Consider the following 25,121-nt stretch of genomic DNA (forward strand, 5'->3'; position numbering starts at 1 on the left):
CAGGATTCTGAGGTTTTGTTTTTTTGTTTTATCAGCGGTTCATCACAAAGACACGATTGGCTAAATCTTTGGCCACATGATTAAGCTTAATCTTTAGTTCCCCTGACCTGCCCAGAGGTCAGGAAGCTATAAGTTCCAGAACATGAAGGAGTTTTCTGGTGACCAGCTCCCACCCTGAAGCTATCTGGAGGCCCAGCTATGAGTCATCTCATTAGCATAACTAAGACACTCCTATCATTGAAGAAATTTCAAAGGTTTTCGAAGCTGTATGCCAGAAACCAGGAATGAAGGCCAGATAGATGATATTTTTTATTGTTGTTATTACTATACCATAGTCATCCCAGATGTCCACATCCTAATCCCCAGAACCTATGAACATGATATGTGGGTGCCCTGGCAAGGTGGAATTAGGTTGCAGATAGAGATATGGCTGCTAATGAGTGGGCCTGAAAATAAGGGCTTATCCTCCATTACCCAAGTGGGCCCAGTGCTATCACGAGTGCTTCAGTGGGAAGGAACAAAGTAGAAAAGTCAGAATGAAAGAGGTGACATCATAAAAGACTCACCTGGCCATTGCTGGCTTTGAAGATGGAAGGGGGCCACCAGCCAAAGAATGTGGGCAGCCTCCAGAAGCTGGAAAATATAAGAAAATGAGTTTTCTTCTGGATCGTCTAAGAACACCAGCCCTGATGACACATTGATTTTTGGCTCAGTGAAACCTATTTCAGACTTCTGACCTCCAAAATGTGAGATAATAAAACTGTGTTGTTTTAAGCCACTAGATTTATGATAATCTGCTACAGCAGCAATAGGAAACTAATGCAGCAGGGCCTAGAAAAAAGCAAAAAATGATGTTACATTTCACCATGTAGAACAGCATGATAAATGTACTATCGGAGTTTCTTTTTTAGGTGTTGGAAACTGTTATTCTGTTCAAAATGCAAGTAAATTTACATCCTTCAAATCTCTCCTACTTCTTAAATTATTTACTACCTCTTTCTACTTCTAGCCGTCAGCGGAGCTCAAAACTGCCTAATTTAACTACAGAGGATTCTATATCTTAATCAAAGTGCATCTGTGTGTCTGATAGATAACAGACTCAGAGAAGAAAAAGAAACTCTTTACACTTATCGGATACATTTGACCTCATTGATTTATCCAGTGATAATTTATTCATTATCTTCAATGTATCAGGATCTATGCCAAGCATGATTTAATATTTAAAAGGGGTTATGATCTAATATGTGGTATAAAACTTAATTGGCACAGAGGGAAGGATTGCTAGCTGAGCTCCTTTACAGAATCACTGATGCCTATAGGTGGTTTTAGAACTTCTCTACCTACGCATGAAGTTTAATCTCTTTTCCAAAAGCACCAACTAATGCAATAATATTAATAATGATAGCTGACTCTTAAGGAGCACTTATTATATACCAGAGCTGTCCCTATCATTCCTTAACATAATGTTAGCATTAATAAAGAATGTCCTTTTACATTCTCCATCCATTTTCATTGTTAGCTGCTGCCTTTTTCTATCGAATTACTCCTTCAGTTGCTTTAACCTTGTTTTCGTAAATACACAGAAACGCGATATTTACATCTCTGTTACTTCCTAGTCTTATCCCTTTTCTACTATTTCTAATAAAGCCTAAAACATAATTAAATAAAAATTTAGCTGAATGCACGAGAACATCTAACCTTTGAATTGAAGGAGAAAGGAAGAATACTTTATTCACAAGTGTGTATGCCTGAGAAATTAGAGGCACTGAGCTTACTTGACACAATTAACACTAATTACACGTTAGTGTCCCTAGTCAGGGAATTTTCTCCAGTGAACTTATCATTTGCTGATTTGTTTCTTTAGGAACCATATTATGTTCGTTGTATCAAACCCAATGACAAGAAATCTCCACAGATATTTGATGATGAACGCTGCCGACACCAAGTAGAATATCTTGGACTACTGGAAAATGTGAGAGTACGTCGGGCAGGATTTGCCTTCCGCCAGACCTACGAGAAGTTTCTTCACAGGTGAGAATAGACTCAGCAGAGAGGCCTAATAGTACAGTGAGAATGACAGAGTCCTCCCCATACGACAATGCATCAGCACATATTAGACAATCTGTAAATATTTGTTGGGTGAGCAAAAGAATTGAGGAAATTACAAATATGGCAGATTTTTCCAGATTCAACACAAGTCCCTGAGTTCATGGTTTATGGACCATGAAAGTTTCAGCCTTTTGGGAGGAAATGTGGGCATCGTAGTAGAGTAGAAAGAGCACTGATCTGAAGTCACGTTGGGGTGGAATCCTGACTATGCCACTTACTTGCTGCTTGATCATGGGCCAGAAATTTAACTTCTTTGACCCTGTTTTTGCATCTGTAAAATAAGTATAATAACACTTCATAGGACTTTTGTGAGAAATTAACCTAAGTAAAAGGCCTGGATTCCTGGTAGATCATAGCTGTTCAATCAGTGCTGCCTGTCATTACTGGTGTTGGTAATTACAATAATCAAATATTGAGGAGTTAAGCATGGAGGACCTGAAATCAGTCTGCCTGGTTTGATTCCTCGCTCTGTCATTCAGTTGTGTGACAACGTTCAGTTGTGTGACCTTGGACACATCACGTAACCTTTTCATGCCTGTTTCCTCATGTGCGAAATGGGGATGATAATGATAACTACCTTGAAGCACTGCTAGAGGGTTAAATGAGATAGTATATACAAAGCACTTGGAGTACTACCTGCATGTAGTAATCACTCAATAAATGTAATACACTGTTGCTATTGTTAATTTATTGTTGATAATGTTGCTTTAATGATATTCTGTCATATAAAATAATAATAATGATAATTGACAACTTAGAATCAGAAAATGCTTTAAATTCCATCTATTTGTTTTAAAACATTTATTGAACATTTTCTATATTCCCGACTATAGATTTCCCTCCCAAAAAATGGATAAATACATACATAAAATATAAACCAGAAAAATGCAGGAAATTAAAATGCTTTAGATTAGGTGGTCAAAAAAGAGTCTCTAAGGAGCTAACAATGACAGGAAGCAGCCAGCCATACAAAGATCAGAGCAAAGAGAAGGTGGAGCAGAGGGAACAGCCTGGGAAAAGGCTCTATTGCGATAATAAGCAAGGCACTCTAGATGCCAAATATCGTCCAGTGTGGTTGGAGGACACTGACCGGCCAGTGGAGTGAGATGAGATCAGAGAGATGGACAAAGGCCAGATCATGTGGAACTTTGTAATCAGACTAAATCATTTAGATTTTGGCTAGGCATGATTTAAAGCACAAAGAAACAAAACCATTGGTGGATTTTAAGCACAGAGTTACACAACTTTATGGATGTCTTAAAGGAATCACTGTAGCTGCTGTGTGAGTAGAAGGCGAGGAGATGTTTAGGGATGCTATTGCAGGAGTCCAGGAAAGATGGCTTGATGGTAGTGCCTTCAGTAAGGGGCTGCTGTAGATCTAAGATCAGTTGACAGATTTGGAATATGTTTGAGGGATAAAGGTGACAAGACTCCTTCATGAATTGGATATGATGAAACAGGATAAAGAGAAATGAAGTATGAAAATTAGATTTTGGCTTGAGCGTCTAGGTAAGCACAGTACCATTTGCTGAGATAAAATTGGTAAATAATTTTGAGGAAGAGGACATGGAACAGGAGCAAAGATGGAATCAAGATTATTTCCTTGACTATGTTAACTTTGAAACGTCTCTCTGTTAACTTTGAAATGCCTACTAAATATCTAGGCAGAAATATTAAATAAGTCATTAGACTTTCATACCTGGAGTTCTGGAAATAAGTGTTTAGGCTGCAGATTTTAGAGATTTCAGAATCACTCTGGTAACATAGATTACGCAGAAAATCTTGGAACTGGATAGAGAAGAGGAGGAGGTCCATGACAATTTTTAGATTTGTGGTCTGGCATGAAAGAACCAGCAAAGAAGAGAAGCAGCAACCAATGAGATAGAAGAAAAATCAGAAGAGGATTATGTCACAGTAGCCAAGATAAGATGGCTTTTTTTTTTTGAGACAGGATCTTGCTCTGTCACCCAGGCTGGAGTGCTGCAGCGCGATCTCAGCTCACTGTAGCTCCTTCTCCTGGGTTCAAGCAGTTCTTCCACCTCAGCCTCCCAAATAGCTGAGATTACAGGGGCATGCCACCACATCCAGCTAATTTTTTTGCATTTTTATTAGAGACAGAGTTTCACCATGTTGGTCAAGCTGGTCTCGACCTCCTGACCTCAGGTGATCCACCCGCCTTAGCCTCCCAAAGTGCTGGGATTACAGGCATGAGCCACCATGCCCAGCCAGAAGATGGCATTTTAAGAAGAAAAGTGTAGCAACTTTATTCTGCTCTTTATATGAAGTTCAAGAGCAAGCAAAACTAATTTGTGGTGACAGAAATCAGAATAGTGATTAGCTCTGTGTCGGTATTACATCTATCTGCAGAAGGGAAAGCAGAATGGGGGAACTCTCTGAGATGATGTATCTTGATTGGGGTGTCAGTTTCATGAATATATACATTCATCAAAACTTACTGAATTACATACTTCAATGTGTGTATTTTAATACATGTATATTTGATCACAATTTAAAAAATTTTTTCTTTAACTAATCTTTTTTAAAAAGTGAATTAGTGAGCCAGGGGATCAAACTGAAGTCTTCTTCCAGATCTCATCACAAAGAAAAAAAGATGGGAAGTATTAAAGAAAGGTCTAGCCACATGTAAGGTTGATCCAGGAGCAGCAAAATCCATGTAACAGAAGCACTAGAGGAAAGAACAGTGAAAATAGGGGAGAGGCACCATTCAAACAGTGGCCAGAAATTTGCCTGAACTGAAAAAAGATGAATCTTCAGATTAAAAGGATACACTGATTGTCAAGTGTAAGAATTTTTTTAAAAACTTAAAAATACATTTGTTCACTTTTAGAATGTTAAAGAAAAATACTTGTAGCTCCCAAGAAAAAAAGATAGACTGCCTATGGGGAGTGAGAATCACACTGACGTCTGGCTCCTCGTGAACAACATTTGATCAACTTGGTGAAGGAGCAAAATACCTTCACAGTGCAGGGAAAGGGCCTTCATGCCTAGAATTGTATTCTGGGTCAAAATGCCATTCAAGAGTGTGAGTAAAATAAACAGCATTTTCTGACGTAGCTAGTTTGAGAAAGTTTATTATTCATAGACCCTCTGAAAAATCTTCTAGACGATGTACCTCAGCAAAAAGAAAAATGAATACAGAAAGGAAACGTGGCGAGATATATGCAAAAAAGCAACACTGAGCAAAGAAATCTGTAAAACTTCTCTTAAATCTAAACAAGTGCTGATTGTAAGGCTGGGGAAGAAGTCTTTAGTAATAATCTGACACTAAAATTAAAATGGGTGTGAGAAGTAGAAGTAATTAAAGATTTTGTCCTGTTTATGGAAAAGATATAGATCATGATTAATTAAACAGGAAAAAAATTTATATGTTGAAATTTTCAAGTGAGTTATAATAATAGTTGTGAATATTTTGAAATGTTTACTAGATACTGTTTTAAACATTTTGCATATAGTAAGTCAACCACGTGAGGCGTATGTTATCCCCATTTTATGTGGATCATCCAGTGACAATGGGAGAAAGGGTAATATTTTCTACAGTGGATTTTTGCTTTTAGATTCTGCAGATTTTTTGCAAGTAGTTTAAGTTTGAACCTGAATTGTTGCTTGTCACTTTTTTTCATTTTCATTTATTTTACTGAGAAAAGGGTTTAAAACATGCTGATAACCTTAAAAGCCACCAAAGTCTGTTAGGGAGGTAAAACTCCTTGTCAGAAAGCAGATGAGTTCAACTTTTTAATTAGCAAGTTCAGATTGCCGGTTTGCTAGAGAACTAGGGTCATGCACTTTGCAGGCAGGAAGGAAGGCTGAGCGCCTCTCCCTGCCATGGGAGCTGAGCAGTGGGGCTGCAGGATAGCAATCCAGCTTCTGCAGCATGCCTGAAACAAACACACCAGCACTACCCATATGATGACCCAGATGATGACCCCTACTGTAGTTCGATAACAAATTTGAGAGGTTTCTGATTTTGCTTTTTTTAATGTGTCATTGTTTGGTATTACCTCCGTCTTTATATTAAAACTTTCATTTGGCTTTGATTTCTGTCCCCATCTAGCAAGTAAGTAGGCTTTAAATGATTTCCTTTCATTCATTCTGCAAATGTCTATTACCTCATAGTATGGCAGGCAACATGATAGGCACATGGTATATAGTAGGGAAGAAAACAAAGTCCCTGCCTTCGTAGTAGCCACAGGCTAGGGAGGGAGACTGACTTTAAGCAGGTAAACACACAAATCAGTATGATCAGAAGTTGTGATAAATGATGTGAGAAAAGAATAAATAAAACTAGTTGCCTTAGAGAGAATATTGGGGATAGGGCGTTTGTTGATATACAAAGATCAAGAAAAAACTAAAGAATGAAAAGGAGCCAGCCTTTCAAGGACTAAGTAAAATGCATTCCAGGTAGCGGGAACAGCACGTGTGAACACTCTGAAGCAGGAAGGAGGCAACTGCATTACAGAACCCCAAAGAAGCCAATATGATTGAAGGATAGCGAGGAAGGAGAGTAGCCAAAGACAAAAATTATTTCAAGCTTTTTAGAAGACTACTCTGATTGATGTATGCAGAATGGATTGGAAAGGAAATGGAAAACAATTTAGGAGTCTGTTGTAAACTAGAAGGTGGCTTGCATTCAAATTGAAGCAGTAAAGATGAGGAGAATTATTAGATTTTAAATATATTTTGGAGGTAGAGTCAATGGAACTTGATGATGGATTAGAAGTAATGACAGAGAAGGGAAAGAGTAAAAATATTCTCAGGATCCTGGCTTTAGGAACTGGGTGGATTGAGGTAGGAAAGACTGAAAGAGTAATTAAGGTGCCTTCAAGACTTGTGTAGACATTGGATACATAACTATGAAGCTCAAAACTGAGGGCCAGACTAGATATAATACACGAATTGAAAAATATATTTTTATATTTTATATACTTATAAAAATATACATATTTTTGTTTTTATATTTGGAATGTCTTATTAAAAGTAAGGGGACTAGATGAGGTGATGTGGGAAAGTCCAGATCTGAGCCTTAGAACATGTCCACATTTGGGGGTATAGTAGTAGCCAGAGTAGCCAGAAAATCAGATTGACAAGGTATATCCAGAGAGGCAGGAGGAGAGCATGCTGTCATGAAATCTAAGAAAAGAGATATGTCAGGAAGAAGGAAGTAATTAACTGTAATTAAGGAGTAATTAACAGATGCTGCCTACATATCTATTGTCTTAACAAGAAATATGAAAAGGCCTATGAATGATTTGTATTCCTTTGGGTATATACCCAGTAATGGGATTGCTGGGTCAAACAGTATTTTCAGTTCTAATCTTTGAGGAATTGGGTCTTCCACAATGATTGAACTAATTTACATTCCCAATAATATAAAACTGTTGTTTCTTCACTACCGTGCCAGCATTTGTTGTTTCTTGACTTTTTAATAATCACCATTCTAACTGGCATGAGATGGTGTCTCATTGTGGTTTTGATTTGCATTTCTTTAATGATCAGTGATGTTGAGCTATTTTTCATATGTTTATTGTCCACATGTATTTCTTTTTTTTGAGAAGTGTCTGTTTATATCGTTTGTCCATTTTTTAATGGGGTTGTTTGATTTTTTTCTTGCACATTTGCTTAAGTTCTTGTAGATTCTGGATTTTAATACTTTGTCAGATAGATAGATAATTTTCTCCCATTCTGTAGGTTGTCTGCTCGCTCTGAGGATAATTTCATTTGCTGCGCAAAAGCTCTTTAATTTGACGTTTTTTTGCAATTGCTTTTTTTTGCAATTGCTTTTGGTGATTTCATCATAAAAGGTCCATGCCTGTATCCTGAATGGTATTGCCTAGATTTTTTTCTAAAGTTTTTATAGTTTTGGGTTTTACATTTAAGTCTTTGATCCACCTTGAGTTAGTTTTCGTATAAGGTGTAAGGAACGGATCCAGTTTCAATTTTCTGCATGTGGCCAGCCAGTTCTCCCAGCATCATTTATTAAATAGGGAATCCTTTCCCCATTGCTTGTTTTTTGTAGATACATTCACAGGTGTGTTCGTTGCAGCACTATTCACAATAGCAAAGACATGGAATCAACTGAAATGCCCATCAATGATAGACTAGATAAAGAAAATGTAGTACATAGACACATACACACATGGAATACTATGCAGCCATAAAAAGGAAAGAGGTAATGCCCTTTGCAGGGACATGGATGGAGTTGGAAGCCACTATCTGCAGCAAACTAACACAGAAACAGAAAACCAAACATCACGTGTTCTTACTTATAAGTGGGAGCTGAACAATGAGAACACGTGGACATTTGGGGGTGAATAACACACACCGGGGCCCATCGGGGAAGGGGCGGGGGAATGAAGATCATCAGGAATAATAGCTAATGGATGCTAGGCTTAATACCTAGGTAATGGGCTGATCCGTGCATCAAACCATGGCACAGGTTTGCCTAGGTAACAACCTGCACATCTGCACATGTACCTCAGAACTTTAAAAAAAAAAAAAAAGTAAAATAATTATTTAAAAAATAATAAAAGCCTATGAGAAAACTTTAAAGGTACATGTAAGGCACAAAAAAGACTAGATCAAGTGGGAAAACATCTCTTGTTCTTGGATAGGACAACTGAACACCATAAAAAAATTAATGGATTTGCTGAGTGCAGTGCCTCACTCCTGTAATCCCAGCACTTCGGGAGGCCAAAATGGGCAGATCACTTGAGGTCAGGAATTCAAGACCAGCCTGGCCAACATGGTAAAACCCCACCTCTACTGTTAATACAAAAATTAGCCAGATGTGGTGGGTGCCTATAATCCTAGCTACTCAGGAGGCTGAGGCAGGAGAATCACTTGGACCGGAAGGCAGAGATTGCAGTGAGCCGAGATTGCACCACTGCACTCAGCCTGTGTAACATAGTGAGACTCTTTGTCAAAATAATAATAATAATAAAGATGCATTTAATGTTTCAACTCAGTAAAACTATCAAGGATGCTTTGGGTCTTTAAAGATTGTTTATTTGGCCAGACGTGGTGGCTCATGCCTGTAATCCAAGCACTTTGGGAGGCCGAGGTGGGCAAATCACGAAGTCAGGAGTTTGAGACCAGCCTGGCCAACATGGTAATACCCCGTCTCTACTAAAAATACAAAAAATTAGCTGGGCGTGGTGGCAGGCACCTGTAATTTCAGCTACCCAGGAGGCTGAGGCAGGAGAATCACTTGAACCCAGGAGGCGGTGGTTGTAGTGAGCCAAGATCATGCTACTGCACTCCATCCAGCCTGGGCAGCAGTTTGAGACTCTGTCTCAAAATTTAAAAAAAATTGTTTATTCACTGGATTCTGGTGGGGTTTTTGTTGTTGTTGTTGTTTGTTTTTTGCCTGGAACTATAAAACTTGATTCTGAAGTTCATATGGAAAAATAAATGTGCCAGAATAACTAGAAAGACCTTTAAAAAAGAAAAGAATTAGGAAAAACATTTAAATGTACTTATATCCTCTATAATTAAAATCATGTGGTAGTGATGCACAGATGGACAGACACAGCAATGAAACAGACCAGAAAGTCCAAAAATAAGCTGAAGCACGTGTGATAAAGGCAGCATGTTAATCACAGAGGGGAAGGATGGACTTTTTAAGTGTTGGAACAGCTAGACAGCCATTTGTTAAGAGATAAAATTAGATCCATACCTCACACCATATACCAAAAAACCCTCTTAAATGATCAGAAATCTAAATGTGAAAAATGAAAACATACAAGTACTAGAAGAAAACATAAGTGCATTACTCTATAACCCAAGTGAAGAAAGCCTTTCATACAATGACTTAAAATTTAGATGCAATATTAAAAAAAAAATGCCAAATTTGACTACATTAAACAACTTTGCATGGTGGAAAAAGCTCTGTGACAGGCAGCCTTCTAAGATGCCCTCTACCTCCTGGTATCCATGCCCTGTGTAATCCCCTTCCCGTGAATGTAGACTAGACATAGTGATTTGCTTCTGACAAAGTAAAATATGGCAAAAGTGATAGGATGTTACTTTTGAGATTAAGCCACAAAAGACTGACTCTGTGATTTCTGCCTTGTTCACACTCACACTCATGAAGCAAGCTGCTGTGTGGTGAGCTGCCTTATGAGTGGTCCACATGGCAAGGAGCTTTGGCTACTCCTATGTAGAAATGCAATTAATTTTTATGTATTGCTCTTATGTGAAGCAACATTGCTTAATTTTCTTTTAGTTATAGTATTTTTTTAATCTAGAGATCTGCTCGATTTCCTTTGAGGAAAAGGAAAGTAGTATACATTTTTCATAAGTATACTTATTATTCATAAGTAGTATACATTTTGTTCTTCCCCCAGTCATTTACCAGTTATGTCTTGGTCTCACTACGTTGACTAGACCTCCAGAGCAATGCTGAGTAGGACCCATGGCAGAGCCATCCTTCTCTTGTTTCTGTTTGTAAAGAGAATGCTTCTACGGTTACCCCTTAATGAACAATATTTGCTGTAGGATTTTGGCAAATAGACTTTATGAGCTTGAGGAAGTCTCTTCTATGCTTAGTTTAGTAAGAGTTTTTATTTCAAAGTTTTATTTTACCAAAGCCTTTTTTTGCGTATCTTATGAGGCTAATGAAATTATATTGACAGTTTGCTAAGATTTGGTTTGGTTTTCTATGAGGTGTCTTGGATTTTATTGAATAGTTTTTTGGGGTTTGTTTGTTTGTTTTGAGATGGAGTCTTGCTCTGTCACCAGGCTGGAGTGCAGTGGCGTGATCTCAGCTCATTGCAACTTCTGCCTCCCAGGTTCAGGCAATTCTCCTGCCTTAGACTCCCAAATAGCTGACACTACAGGTGCACAGCACCAGGTGCAGCTAATATTTTGTGTATTTTTAGTAGAGATGGGGTTTCACCATGTTGGCCAGGATGGTCTCAATCTCTTGACCTTGTGATCTGCCTGCCTTGGCCTCCCAAAGTTCTGGGATTACAGGTGTGAGCAACCGCACCCAGCCTTATTGAATTGTTTTCTATTGAGATGACCATATGGTTTTCTTCTTTAACCCTATTTCTTTTTTCATCCAGGTATAAGATGATCTCTGAATTCACCTGGCCCAATCATGATCTTCCTTCAGACAAGGAGGCTGTCAAGAAACTGATTGAACGGTGTGGTTTTCAGGATGATGTAGCTTATGGGAAGACCAAAATTTTCATTCGTACACCCCGAACGTTGTTTACCTTGGAAGAACTCCGTGCCCAGATGCTCGTAAGGATTGTCCTCTTTCTACAAAAGGTAATTTTATATTTTATATGTGAGGATAAGATTTTGCTTTTATGTTCTTAAAAATTTGTTGCGTATTTTCTTTAATTCAAGAAATATTCCTGGATAGTATGTTGTTTTATGTCTTTGCATGTCTTAAAATGTTTTGTGTTGCCTTCACACATGGAAAATTTAGTTGGTTGCCCAAGCTCAAAATTACTTTATCTTCAAAACTCTAAAGACATTTTGTCTTTAAAATGCGTTTAAAGTTAGAGAGGTGTCTGAACCAGTCTTTTTGTCCTTTATAGTTAACTGTATTTTTTCCTTCAGCTTACATGCGTAAAGGACTTTTAAATCTTGTAATTTAAAAATGTTGCCAACATGTTTGAAACTACCTCCTTCACCTATCATTACCCACTCACCACCACTTGACCTCAGTGCTAACTCAATGCTCATTAGTTGATGGTGCTGTACCTGTCATCATTGATCTATGCAAGGCCCCTTCTCATTTCATTCACTCATTCGTGTATTTCTTTTTAACTCCCATACCCTTTCCCAATAATGCCAAAAATTGTAGCGGTATATGAAAAATCATGTACCTCTGTGGGGATGTCCTTGGGATATATAAGTAGGAGAAAAGTTGCTGGGTCATAGGGCATGTGTATACCTAATTGATATAAATAGTGCCAGGTTCTCTTGCATGAGCCAGTTTGCACCAGCAGCAGCTGTATATGAAGGTTACTGTGTGCCACATCCCTACCAGTATCTTCCAGCTACCTAAATTTCATCAGATTGATAGAATGATATTTATTGTTGTTTTATTTTATATTTCTCTGAGTACCGTTGAGTTTGATTACCTCATTAAATGCTTCTTTGCTTGTTGAGTTTTCCTGTAAATTGTCTGTTCAGATTCTTCGCCTGTTTTTCTACTGGAGTTGGTACTCTCTTGTTGATTAGCAGAATTGCATTTGATGTTCTAAACATTAACCTCTCATTTACTTTAGACGTTATAGGTTCTCCTATTCTGTAAGCCTTCTAATGAACTTTATTTATAATATGCTTCGTTAGACAGAATTCTTAATTTTGACATAATCAAATTCTTCAGTATTTTGCCTCATGGTTTGTGATTTGGAGTTTTCTTTAAGAAGACTTTCCATGCCTTTCAGTCACAAAGATATTCTATGTTATCTTCCATGAACTGTATGGTTTTACCTTTCACATTTAGGTCTTTAATCCGTTTAGACTCCACCTACATATGTGGTTTTATATAGAAAACTAATTTTTCTTCATATGGTGAAAAAGTTTTCTTAATATCATCTACTAAGCAATCTGTCCTTTTCCCATTGATTTGCAATGCCATTTTAATCATATGTTAAGTTCCTGTATATTGAAAGAGAATAGTTTTATTCACACTGTTTTACACATACATACACACACACACACACACACACACATATATATCCAGTCTCTGTGCTCTATTCTGTTCCATTTTTCTGTTTGCCTGTTTTTGCACTAATGCAACACAGCTTTTATTGTAATATACAATAGTGTATTAAAGGGTTAGTTTATCTTTTCTACTTCTTTATTAGGTTGATTAACCTAGACATAGACCTTCATTCTGCAGTATACATTTTACTGTGCATAAGTTTATTAAATTCAATATTTGTATTAGGATTGAACTGAATATAGATTAATTTGAAATGATTAACATTTCTATAATATTAAATCATCTTATTAACAGTATAATATAGATTTACTTAAATCATCTTTATTGAACTTTAGACTTAGGCCTTACGAGTTCTTGATTAATTCCTAGATATTTTATTATTTTTGTTGCTAGTGTGAATTTTTTAATTATATTTTCTACATGGCAGTGTTAGTACAGATAAATAATATTGGCTTATGTTGCTTTATCTAAATCTAGACTGAAACCTTTCTCGATTTATGTTTGTTGATTCTGTTGGCTTTCCTAGGTAAATAATTATATCATGTATAAATAATGAGTTTTCTCTTCTAGTTGCCAAGATGTTTCTAAGTGTTGGTTTCTTTTTATTTATTTTGCCTGGAACTCAGGAACACATTTGGACTGATATACTAAATTCTGTTTCACCCCAAAACATTTTCCTTCTGTTGTTTTTGTAATATTGCTTTCATTCAGTTATATTTCTCAAGAATGCTTGTAAATTGCATGTTGGATCTCTGTTTTCTGCCACAGTAAATTATTTTCAAGTATCTGTTCTCTGTCTTCAAGTCCTAGAGTCTTTTCCCTTGGATCTCAAGTACTTACTTGTAGGCTTGTTTTTAAGAGTTTTTGGGTAGTTCCCCTGTCTCTAGGTCTGTTACTATGCCTTTTTTCTTTCTACCTATTCAAGAAATTGATTCAAGCTCAGAGTTAGGCTCTGAACCAGGGTGGCCATACGTCTCAGTTTGCTTGGGATAGTGGCTTATGGCAATTGCCTGTTGTGACTATTAATAGTACCCCTTTTACAGGCCAGGTGCGGTGGTTCACGCCTATAATCCCAGCACTTTGGGAGGCCGAGGTGGGTGGGTCACGAGGTCAAGAGATCAAGACCATCCTGGTCAACATGGTGAAACCCCGTCTCTACTAAAAATATAAAAAATTAGCTGGGCATGGTGGTGCGCACCTGTATTTCCAGCTACCCGGGAGGCTGAGGCAGGAGAATTTCTTGAACCCAGGAGGCAGAGGTTGCGGTGAGCCAAGATCGTGCCATTTCACCCCAGCCTGGATAACAAGAGCGAAACTCCGTCTCAAAAAAAAAAATAGTACCACTTTTACTTTCAAAAGTGTTCCAGTATGGATAGATAAACTATATAGTCACTCTCCCCTGAAACTCACTTTGTGACACATGGCACCTGGTAGATTCCTCTTCTTAAATCTACATCAGTAGTTTGTTTACTTCCTTCACAATTGTCAGTGTCCTACAGACTTCAATCTGTGGCAGCTCGGCTAGCCAAAGATGGGCCCAGCTCATACATAAAAAGATGTAATTCCAGGTGTGCTGCTAGGGCTGCAGCCACTAGGGTTCTTTCTTTCCTGGTTGTCTCTGACAGCACTGTGCTTCTGGAAATGCAGGGTGCCGTTACCAGTCCCTAGCTCTGCTTTTTTTCTGGTGAGAAATTAGTCTCTGTCTAGGAAAGAGATTCTAAAAGAGAGGGGACAGTGGCTTTAAAAATTATCCCATATGCAGTCAACAGAAAGCTGTCCAGTCTTCTCTGTGAGACAGATCTCACATTTATTTCTTCACCATAACATTGTGGCAGCCATCTTTTTTTATATCTTTGTCTGCATATAGACAAACATACCTGATACAATATAAACGAGATCACAGTTCATATGTGTATTTTTATGATCAACTTTCTTTTTCTGCAATAATTTTTAATCTCTTTTTTCCCCACATTTACCCTCTCTGCCCACATTTCTTCTCACCCCCTATGTGGAGAGTCCTCAAAACAATCCCATTTTGATGATTCACCAGAAGGATTCACGGGACTCTGAATAGTGTTGTTCTGATGAGTAGAATTTATTACAGCAAGAGGATGCAAAGCAAAACCAGCAAAGGGAAAAGGTACAAGGAGTGAGATCCAGAGGAAACCAGGAGCAGGCTTCCAAGAGTCTTCTCCCAGTAGAGTGGCACCAAACACACTCAATTCCTCCAGCAGTGGGCTATGTCAACACATGCCAAGTGTTGTCCATCAGGGGAGCTCCTTAGAGACTCAGTACTCAAAGTTTTTACTGGGAACTGGTCATTTAGGCACCTTCTGCCTAGCATGTACCAAAATTCTAGATTGTCAGAAGAAAAATCAGTTATTCAGCACAATCTACAGTGCATTATTTGTACAAACACAGTTTAAACATGGTAAGCCACTCTTATCACTTAGGGAAAGCTTTGTATCAACGTAGGGAACTGTTCACCAGCAAGTTCCCAGACACCAGCCAAGGACCAACCTTCCAGGCAGACCACTGTATGGATAGCAGTCTCAGGACTGCTACATAAACTCTTTTCTGGGAACACCCATAGAATTCCCTAGATTTTAATAGACATCCTTATACATGTCTATACTGGTGCCTTCATTTCTATGCACTGGCTTCCGAGGAGTGAGATTGTTAAGTTGGGGAGTATGTATGGTTTTAATCTTAGGAAATCATATTTCCATCCACAATGGAAGTGAACTCTTTCCTCTAAATTTTTGACCACAGGCTTTTGAATTTTTTCCATTCTGAGCAATAAGTAACAATACCTTATTTCTACATTCTTTAATTTCCATGACTCCCCTTGAGTGTATGCTTATTGGCTTTTTGGATTACCTCTTTTGTTACTTATTTATTCATATTCTTGGCCCATTTTTATATTGGGTTGTTCATCCTTTTCTTATGAACTTGTGGGAGCTATCTGTATATAATATGCATTAATATTATGTATTACAATTATTTCTGTTAGAGTTGTCATTTGACTCTGTTCATCGTAAACTCTTCCATGTGAAAATTTTTACTCTCAGTATAATGAAATGTCTTCTTTTTCTTTATAGCATCTGAGTTTCTTCAAAAAAATTGTATAGATCTGGAATTTATTTTTGTACATGATGTGGTATAAGAACACAACTCTATTTTGTTCTGAGTGAAGAACTAGCTGTTTTAATTTTGGTTATTTAAACATTTCTCTCTTTTTTGCCACTAAATTGAAATTCCACCCTTGTACAATATTAATCTTCTGTACATTCATGAATGTATTTCAGGACTCACTATTTTATTCTACAGTCAATTCCTATGGCAATACCATGCTGGTTTTGTTTTAGTGCAGCATAATAGATTTTAATATCTGAGAACCTGGCTTTAGGTGTATTTTCATACCTTTTCTGTGCCTTAGTAGAGATTTAGGCCAGGCATGGTGGCTCATGCCTGTAATCTCAGCTCTTTGGGAAGCCAAGGTGGGCAGATCACTTGAGGCCAGGAGTTCCAAACCAGCCTGGCCAACTATGGCAAAATCCCATCTCTACTAAAAATACAAAAATTAACTGGGTGTGGTAGCATGTACCTATAATCCCAGCTACTCGGGAGGCTAAAGAATGAGAATTGCTTGAACCTGGAGGTGAAAGTTGCAGTGAGCCAAGATTGTGCCACTGCACAATGACAGAGTGAGACTCCATCTCAAAACAAACAAAAAAAAAATTAGAGATTTAATGGTAAGTTGTAGAAGGGACAGTCAATAGTGTTGACTGTATTAGTCTGTTCTCATGCTGCTAATAATGACATACCCAAGATTGGGTAATTTATAAAGAAAGAGGTTTAATTGACTCACAGTTCCACGTGGCTGAGGAAGCCTCACAATCATGGCAGAAGGTGAAAGGCAGGTCTTACATGGTGGCCGGCAAAGAGAGAAATGAGAGCCAAGTGAAAGAGCTTTTCTCTTATAAAACCATCAGATCTGGTAAGACTTACTCACTACCATGAGAATGATATGGGGGAAACTGACCCATGATTCAATTATCTCCCGGCAGGGCCCCTCCTGTAATGGAATTATCGAGCTACATTCAAGGTGAGATTTGGATAGGGACACAGCCAAAGCATATCATTAGCTAAAACCAGAACCTCCAAAATTTATTGTTCTTAAAGAGACACAAACTGCCTTCCTTTCTAATAAATTATATATATATATATATATATATATATATATATATGGTCTTCCACTGTCATCATCCAAACCATTAACTACTCATTATCAAGAATTACAGATAATCTGTTTAGTGCATGTTGTTTCTCTTAGTGTACAGTCAACCGTCTATATATGCAGATTTCACATCCTGTGAATATTATATTTTCTTTTTTTTTTGAGATGGAGTTTCGCTCTTGCTACCCAGGCTGGAGTGCAATGGCGCGATCTCGGCTCACCACAACCTCCGCCTCCTGGGTTCAGGCAATTCTCCTGCCTCAGCCTCCTGAGTAGCTGGGATTACAGGCACGCACCACCATGCCCAGCTAATGTTTTGCATTTTTAGTAGAGACGGGGTTTCACCATGTTGACCAGGATGGTCTCGATCTCTTGACCTCGTGATCCACCCACCTCGGCCTCCCAAAGTGCTGGGATTACAGGCGTGAGCCACCGCGCCCGGCCCCGAATATCGTATTTTCTATCTGTGTTAGGGTGAAAAAAAATCTGTGTATAAATGGACCCACATGGTTCAAACTTGTGCTGTTTAAGAGTCAAATGTACTCAGTTCTGTGCTTGATATTGTAAGGAATTTGTGAAATGAGTAGAAAGATCTTTTTTAAAAAGAACCATCTAGATTGCAAAGACTGTTTTATTGATTTTATAGTGCATAAGTTATAGCAATACAAGTTCATGTAGAAAAATGAAAAAATCTAATGTTAGATTTAAAATATAATCTTTTATATTAAATGTAAATTTAAATTGTTATATCACTGTTGTGTAATACTTTTTTGTTATAGCTTTACCAGCATTTATTGCATATTTGTAATAGCTGACCTAGTCCTTCATGTGATTCCTCAATCAGTCTACTATTACTGGGCATTTAGGTGTTTCCAATTCTTTACTCTCACAAGTCTCATTGCAGCGCACATCCCTGTTTACCTAGAGCAGTGCTTGACAAATACTAACAATTCAATGAATGTTAACTGATGTTATTACTGCTGGTGCTGCTACTACTACCATTGACTATTTCTAAATATCCTTGATTATTTTATTGGGATAAATTCTCAGACACAGAATTGTTGCTTTAAAAGATGTACACTTTTAAGGTTTTCTGTACCCATTTTCAAATGGCACCTAGAAAGGTTATACCAATTTATGCTCCCACCAACTAATGTGCGAAAGAGTTTGTCTCACTGACACACTGGTTATTTTCATTTTTTAAAACACTCTTTGTGAATGACTCAGAACCTGAAAGTTTTGTCTAAATATTGAAAAATACATTTTATAAAAAGCCCTAGTTATACCTGTTCAAAGAAATAAATCAGTATAGTTCGTGAGATTTTTGTAAAAGTCAGTCTTCTCTACCTTTCATAATATACATTTGATTCACTTACCCACATACCCTCTACATTTGAGTTTGTGTGTGTGTTCCTATGTCACATTTGAATGAGAAATCACTAAGATGGTATTTCTATAAGGCACGGAAGAAACTGAAGAAAGGAGGTGCTAAGAAATCAGTAAAGTATGCTGTCATTTCAGCAGCAAACACGTGGATGGAGCTAAGTTGAAGTGTGTAATGATTTAGTGTATTATGAGATAAATCTGTTCAAGTTGATTTTGCTGTTTTAGCTTTTTTTCTTCTTCAACCTGGGCCTTTCTGGTTTGGAATTTATCATTCATCTTCTATGTGTTATATTCATTAATTCCCAGAAAATAGGCCACTTATTTGATGCATGGTTGAGGAAATCCTGAAAGAAGACTGTAGTTTTAACTTTTAACTAGTAATTAACAATTAGCTGATTTTTCATGAAAACCATTCTGTCTAAAATATTTTGTTGTCTTAGAAGAGGAATGGGATATGAAAACCTTCAAAAAACTTCCTTTCTCTTTTGGTAGATGTATCGTTTTATGTTTATGTTCTCAGTCTAGGGAATCGTAGGGCAAGATCAAAATTGTCAATACCCAGACACAATAACATGCACCTGTAATCTCACCTACTGAGGAGGCTGAGGCAAGAAGATCACTTGATCCCAGCGGTTCAATACCACCCTTGGTAACATAGCAGGAGCCCTATCTCAAAAAAAAAAAAAAACAAGCAAAAGGGATCAAAATTGATATATAAAGTTATATTAAGGATGGATTCTTAAAGGGGATAGAAAAGATTTGAGAAAGTTTGGCTGTTTTGTGTCCATTAACAACAAATTTGGACAGGTAGATAAATTGGAAGAATAGATTTCTTGACCCACCTATTAGACAAATAGGGGCCTTTGTGAATTGTTTTTATTTGGGGGAATTAGCTCTTTTTAAAAAGGCATCTATAAGTCATTATAGACAGAGATCTTAACTGCTCACTGTGTCACATAGTTGGACCAATTCAGATTGTACAGCTTTGTTTGTAGCTCTAGGAATAGAATCAGCTCTTCCAGTATTGTTAAGAGGGCAAGACCCTTCTTCTGTCACTCACTGAAGGCTACTAAACATATAAATTATTTCTCAAAATGGTAATGTCTTAAGACTAATCATTTTACTCTGAGCAATTTGTAGGTACCTTAGCATCACAGTTATAGCTTATGAGCTCTATAGCAGCAAGAACTGTCAACTCTTTGAAAATTTAAATTTTCTACCCTTACCTGCTTCATGTTCCATGCTGTGAGTTTTCCTGTTTTTATTTCAGGCCTAAATGTGGCTCACAGTTTGTAGCACCCATGATACAGTGAACTGTGGGGTCCACAGTCAGGCTTGAATTTGAAGTCAGTTGGCAGTCCTGCATTGTAGTTGTGTGAAGCTACAGACATGCCTTTATAGGAAATAATAGAAGTCCTTGCTGTAAATATTCAGATGCATTCAGTTCCCAGAATTTTATTTTTGCTTATCTGATATATTCCTAATTAAAGGATGATAGTAATTTGATTATTAAATCATTGCAAAAGTGATGCAATTCCAAAAGCAATTGGGGGGGCAAGGAGGCACAAAGGAATGAGTGGAGAAGAAAGTCTGCAGAAAGACAAGAAAAAGAAAAATATATGAAAAAGATAAAGCCAAGAACAGGGGAAGAAAAGCCTCAAGCTAGTGAAATAAAATATTCAAGATGTAGGCTAAAATTATATGATTGTTTCTAATTTATGTGGAATTCCAGGTGGAATTGTAGGTGATAAAGTGTGACCCTGTTTCTAAAAAAAAAAAAAAAGAAAGAAAGAAAGAAAGAAATTTTTGAAAGAGTACTGTACCTTAAAAATTAAGAATGGATGAATTATATTGAATTACTTTTCAGCAGACATCAGGATGCTCATGTGATTTTTTTCTCTTGAATTATCAGTGTAGAGAATTCAAATCAATTTGATAGCAATATGGTGTTTGCCTAACAAGATAAAATGAACACTTTTCCTTTTTTGTCTGTATTTTGGAACAGTCTGAATAGCCTTGGAGTTAATCTGTTGAGGTAAATTCCCTTGTGAAGCCATCTGGAAAGGGGTGTTTGTTGGAGTGTAACTCTTCAACAGCTTACTCTATGATAATGGATCTGTTTTTATTTCGTGGGATTAGTTTTGGTAATTTATATTTTCTTAGAAAATCATTCAGATTCTCTAATTTAATTGAATAGAATTGAACAAAGTAGTCTCTTACATTTCTTCTCATTTCCCTTGAATCTGTAGTCATTCCCTCTTATCATTTCTTATTTTGTGAATTTAATTTATGCTTATCTTTTTTCTTTATCAACTTTAATGATTTTATTTTTTTCTCAGAAAATCAGCTCTCTTATTTATTCTCTCTCTTTCTTTCTTTCTTTCTTTTCTTTTTTTTTTTTTTTTGAGATGGAGTCACACTCTGTCACCCAGGCTGTAGTGCAATGGCACCATCTCAGCTCACTGCAACCTCCATCTCCTGGGTTCAAGCAATTCTTCTGCCTCAGCCTCCCGAATAGCTGGAATTACAGGCACATGACACCATGCCTGGCTAATTTTTGTATTTTTAGTGGAGACAGGTTTCACCATGTTGGCCAGGCTGATCTCGAACTCCTGACCTCAAGTGATCCACCCGCTTTGGCCTCCCAATTGCTGGGATTTCAGGCTGAGCCATCACGCCCAAACCCAGCTTATTTTCTTATTCCTAATTTGTTAATTTTTTTCCTTTATCTTCATCAATTCCTCCCTTTTTTGGTAGATAAAGAGCAGAGGCAATCAGTTTATCTTTTTCCAACTTCTGGAATTGGGCACTTCATTCAGTTTTTTCTCTGATAGTTATTAGTAATGGACTATGAAATTTGTTCTGGATCTGCCTCTGCTGTATGTATAGCAGGGGTCCCCATCCCTTGTGCCACGGACTGGTACTGGTCCGTGACCTGTTAGGAACCAGGCTCCACAGCAGGAGATGAGCAGAGGACAAGCAACTCGGTGTCCTGTCAGATCAGTAGCAGCATTAGATTCTCATAGGAGCGGGAACCCTGTTGGGTGTGAAATGCCCATGCAAGGGATCTAGGTTGTGCACTCCTTATGAGAATCTGATACCTGCTGATCAGAGGTGGAACAGTTTCACCCCGAAACCATCCCCTACCACCTCCCAGTCCGTGGAAAAATTATCTTCTATGAAACTTGTCCCTGGCACTAAAAAGTTGGGGATTGCTCATCTATAGGACCTGATATATTATTATTTATTTTTTATGTTTAGATTTTCTCTTTGCCTAAAAGTTGTTTGAAATCTTTTTTAATCATTTTCAGGTGATACATGTTTTGTGTGTATATTTTCTTTCATTTTCTAAATGAAATTTTGTTCTTAATTTTTAGTTTTACTGCCTTATGATCACAGAATATTAAATGTTCCATTTCTACTTTCTGGAATTTAGGTTTACTTTAGGGCCTGGTATACAGTAAATTTTTATGAGTATAATGCAAAAGAAGGTATATTATGAAAAATTGCAAATATTCACAAAAAGAGGAAGACCAATTTAATGAATCTCAGTGTTGCCATCACTCAGATTCAACAATTAACAATATGTTGTCATTCTTATTTTATCTTAATACCCACCTCATGCTTTTATGTATGTTTGTTTTAGTTTGGTTGAAGTTTTTAAAGAACATCCCAGATATCTTATGTCATCCTTGAATACCAATCCACAGATAAGGACTTTCTAGATAAGGACTTCATACCATTATCATACCATGTACAATTAATGATTCCTTAATTGCGTCTACTACATAGTCTGTATTCATTGTTTCCAGTTGAATGGAAACTTTTTCACAGACGGTTAGGGATAGGCATGGCCACCCCCAAAGCTGAGGCAATATTGAGAAAGGAGTACACTCATCTTTATCAAGGAGCAGCGTTGATGCCTAAGGCACTGAGTGGTTCCTGGCAGCCTGACAGTTATCTCTGTCATTTGGGGGTTTTGTTCACATATATTTCCGAAACTTGATATGTAATATTAATTATGATTTTCAGTGACATATTATTTCATCTTTTCAAATTGCATGTTTTAAAGGTGGCTTATGGGCCAAGCATGGTGGCTCACGCCTTAATCCCAACACTTATTGGGAGGCCGAGGCAAGCAGATCATGAGGTCAGAAGTTTGAGACCAGTCTGGCCAACATGGTGAAACTACAACTCTACTAAAAATACAAAAATGAGCCAGGCTTGATGGCAGGCACCTGTAATCCCAGCTACTCAGGAGACTGAGGCAGGAGAATTGCGTGAACCCAGAAGGCAGAGGTTGCAATGCGCCAAGATGGTGCCACTGTACTCCAGCCTGGGCAATAGAGCAAGACTCCATCTTGGAAAAAAAATTAAAACTAAAAATAAAATAAAAGTGGTTTATGTATGGCAAGGACTGGCCTAGTTGGTTTGTCTTAATTAACAATTTGATATTATTTTTACGTTCTTATATTTATTTGTTAAATTTGCATTTTACATTTTTTATTATTGGGTTATATTAAGGTCCCAATCACAAGAACGATCTTGTGAAGTATTAGAAGTGGCTCATTAAAGCATAAACATATAATGAAAATATTAAATTCTGAAACTAAGAATAATGTAATAACTGTTCATTATAAGTAGACTCAAAGGTTAATATAATCATTTTCACTGAGTATAATAATTTTGTAAACCAACCAAAAGAAAAAGTGTGAATAGAATCATTATCTGAAAATTAGATTTTACTGGTTTTGTTATTTATTTGCCTAATGTTTTATTTGTTAGGAAACTTTGTCAGGTAGAGACATGAAGCCATGGGGACTTTCATATGATTTCTAAACAAAGCACTCTGACTTCTTTGTAAAACCAATCAAGTGTTTTATTTCCAAGACTAAAAGCAAAATAATTATTTCTCATATAAAATTGGTTACTTTTGTCCTTAAACCAGAAAAAAAGGAAGAAAGAAAGAGAGGGAGGGAGGGAGGGAAGGAGGGAGGGAAGAAGAAAGGAAAGAAGGAAGAGGGGGGGAAGGGGAAGAGGAAGGGGAAGGAAGAGAAAGGGAAAGAAAGGGAGAAGAGAGAAAGGAAAGGGGAGAGGAGGGAAAGGGAGGGGAAGGGGAAAGGAAGAGAAGGGAGGGGAAGGGAAGCCTACTAATATGGTAGCTAATGAGTGATAGGCACTATTCTGGTTACTTTACTATTCTGTTTATTTAACTAAGTCATTATAACAACCTTGTGAATGAGTGTCAATTATTATTTCCATTTAATAGATAAGGAAGCTAAAGCCACTGAGTGGTTAAGGACCTTGACAGAGGTCACACACGGTAAACATCAGAGCTGGGATTTTAATCTAAGAGGCCTGCTTCCCACACACACTCTTTTGACTGCTATACACTTTTGTACCATAGTGGAATCATTCAAGGAACAGGTATGACTCACACTATTGAAAAGTTTGAAAAACTAGTCACAAAGGTGATGTGTTCAGAGGATTTGCTCAAAGGTGATGTACATCATGCTCAGAAAGAAAGCAGAATGCAATCTGCAATATTGCTTTATTAAATAGCCTTGGTAAACTAGTAATGTCTTCTGAGTTATTCGTTGTCAAGTATGTGGACTAAGATACAGTAACATAATTGGGGGAAAAAAAAACCCTGATGTTGAAGTATGAATCAGCTCTTGACATATGTATAGTAACAAAGAGTGATTGATTGTTTTTTTACTGAGAATACATGCTCCAGGAGAAGAGATTTTTGTATGTTTTGGAAAAAGTGACTTTTGAGCTATGGAAAGGTTGGGAAAGGTGCATTTAATAAGTGACCAACAAAGCATAAGCTGAAATAGGAGGCTGGGGTACGCTACTGTGCAATGATGGAGGTTGCCCCCAATGCTAGTCCATTCATTGCTTTATTGATGGGGGAATATTTATAGTCAAAAATATGCTGCTTGATCTTGACTGAGTGTTGAAAGAAACAAAAGCATACTTTTGATTGAATGGTGGCCATTGACTCAATATCTTTTCAATATGCTGTGAGAAGAAATGGGTGCTTTTATAATGCTGTGACGTGGCTATGCAGGAAGAGGTGCTCGCATGCATTTTAAAATGAGTAATAAATGTGGATTTGTTCATTCATTACTGAATGGAAACATGAAAATGAACAAGACAAGGCTCCATCCAGAAACAACCCAGCCAGGAGGGAGATGTGTTAGCACCCAAACCAGTGAAATGGAGTAATTATGAGGCCCTGGGGTAGGCAGTGACTGCCAGGTGGGCTCGGAGAAGAGGCACCTACCTGAGCTGGGGAGAGGATGCTTTCTGGACTAAGTTTGCCAAAATCTTAATTAACTCTGTTAGATTTACACATCTTACTTGAAAACTCATTAACAGGAAGGACAGATCTTCATCTGTATTTCATGAACCATTTAGACAGACTCAATTCATTAGAGCTGGAACGTGATGTTATAGTGGGTTAACTGTCACTAAAGCAAATGTGTAAAATGGACTTACTTTGACAAATGTAGAGAGCAAAGTTTTCTACAAAAATATTCAAACAAATATCGTTTTCTGTAACAAATATAGACTAGCCTTAGTCTTTGGAATTACTAAAACAGCCTTTCCATATTACAGGAAAGTGCTTGCCCCGCATAGCAAAAAGCCAAATGGGTAACTAGCAAGCAAACATAC

General features: G+C 37.4%; 1 protein-coding gene across 4 annotated transcripts in view; it reads left to right on the forward strand.

Annotated features, from left to right (window-relative positions):
* MYO1D (myosin ID) overlaps positions 1-25,121 on the forward strand; it is a 359,991-nt gene that overhangs the window by 147,238 nt on the left and 187,632 nt on the right. For 3 of the 4 annotated variants that reach the window (XM_032280908.1, XM_032280909.1, XM_032280910.1), the window contains exons 15-16: positions 1,865-2,031; positions 11,193-11,400. In XM_032280908.1, coding sequence (XP_032136799.1) covers positions 1,865-2,031; positions 11,193-11,400 — 375 coding nt within the window. Of the gene's footprint in view, positions 1-1,864; positions 2,032-11,192; positions 11,401-25,121 lie in introns of those variants that run through there. The other variant, XR_004269745.1, reaches the window with a different exon arrangement.

The sequence above is a fragment of the Sapajus apella genome, unplaced genomic scaffold (assembly GCF_009761245.1).
Source record: "Sapajus apella isolate SASKATOON/1434 unplaced genomic scaffold, GSC_monkey_1.0 scaffold12, whole genome shotgun sequence".
NCBI lineage: Eukaryota > Metazoa > Chordata > Mammalia > Primates > Cebidae > Sapajus > Sapajus apella.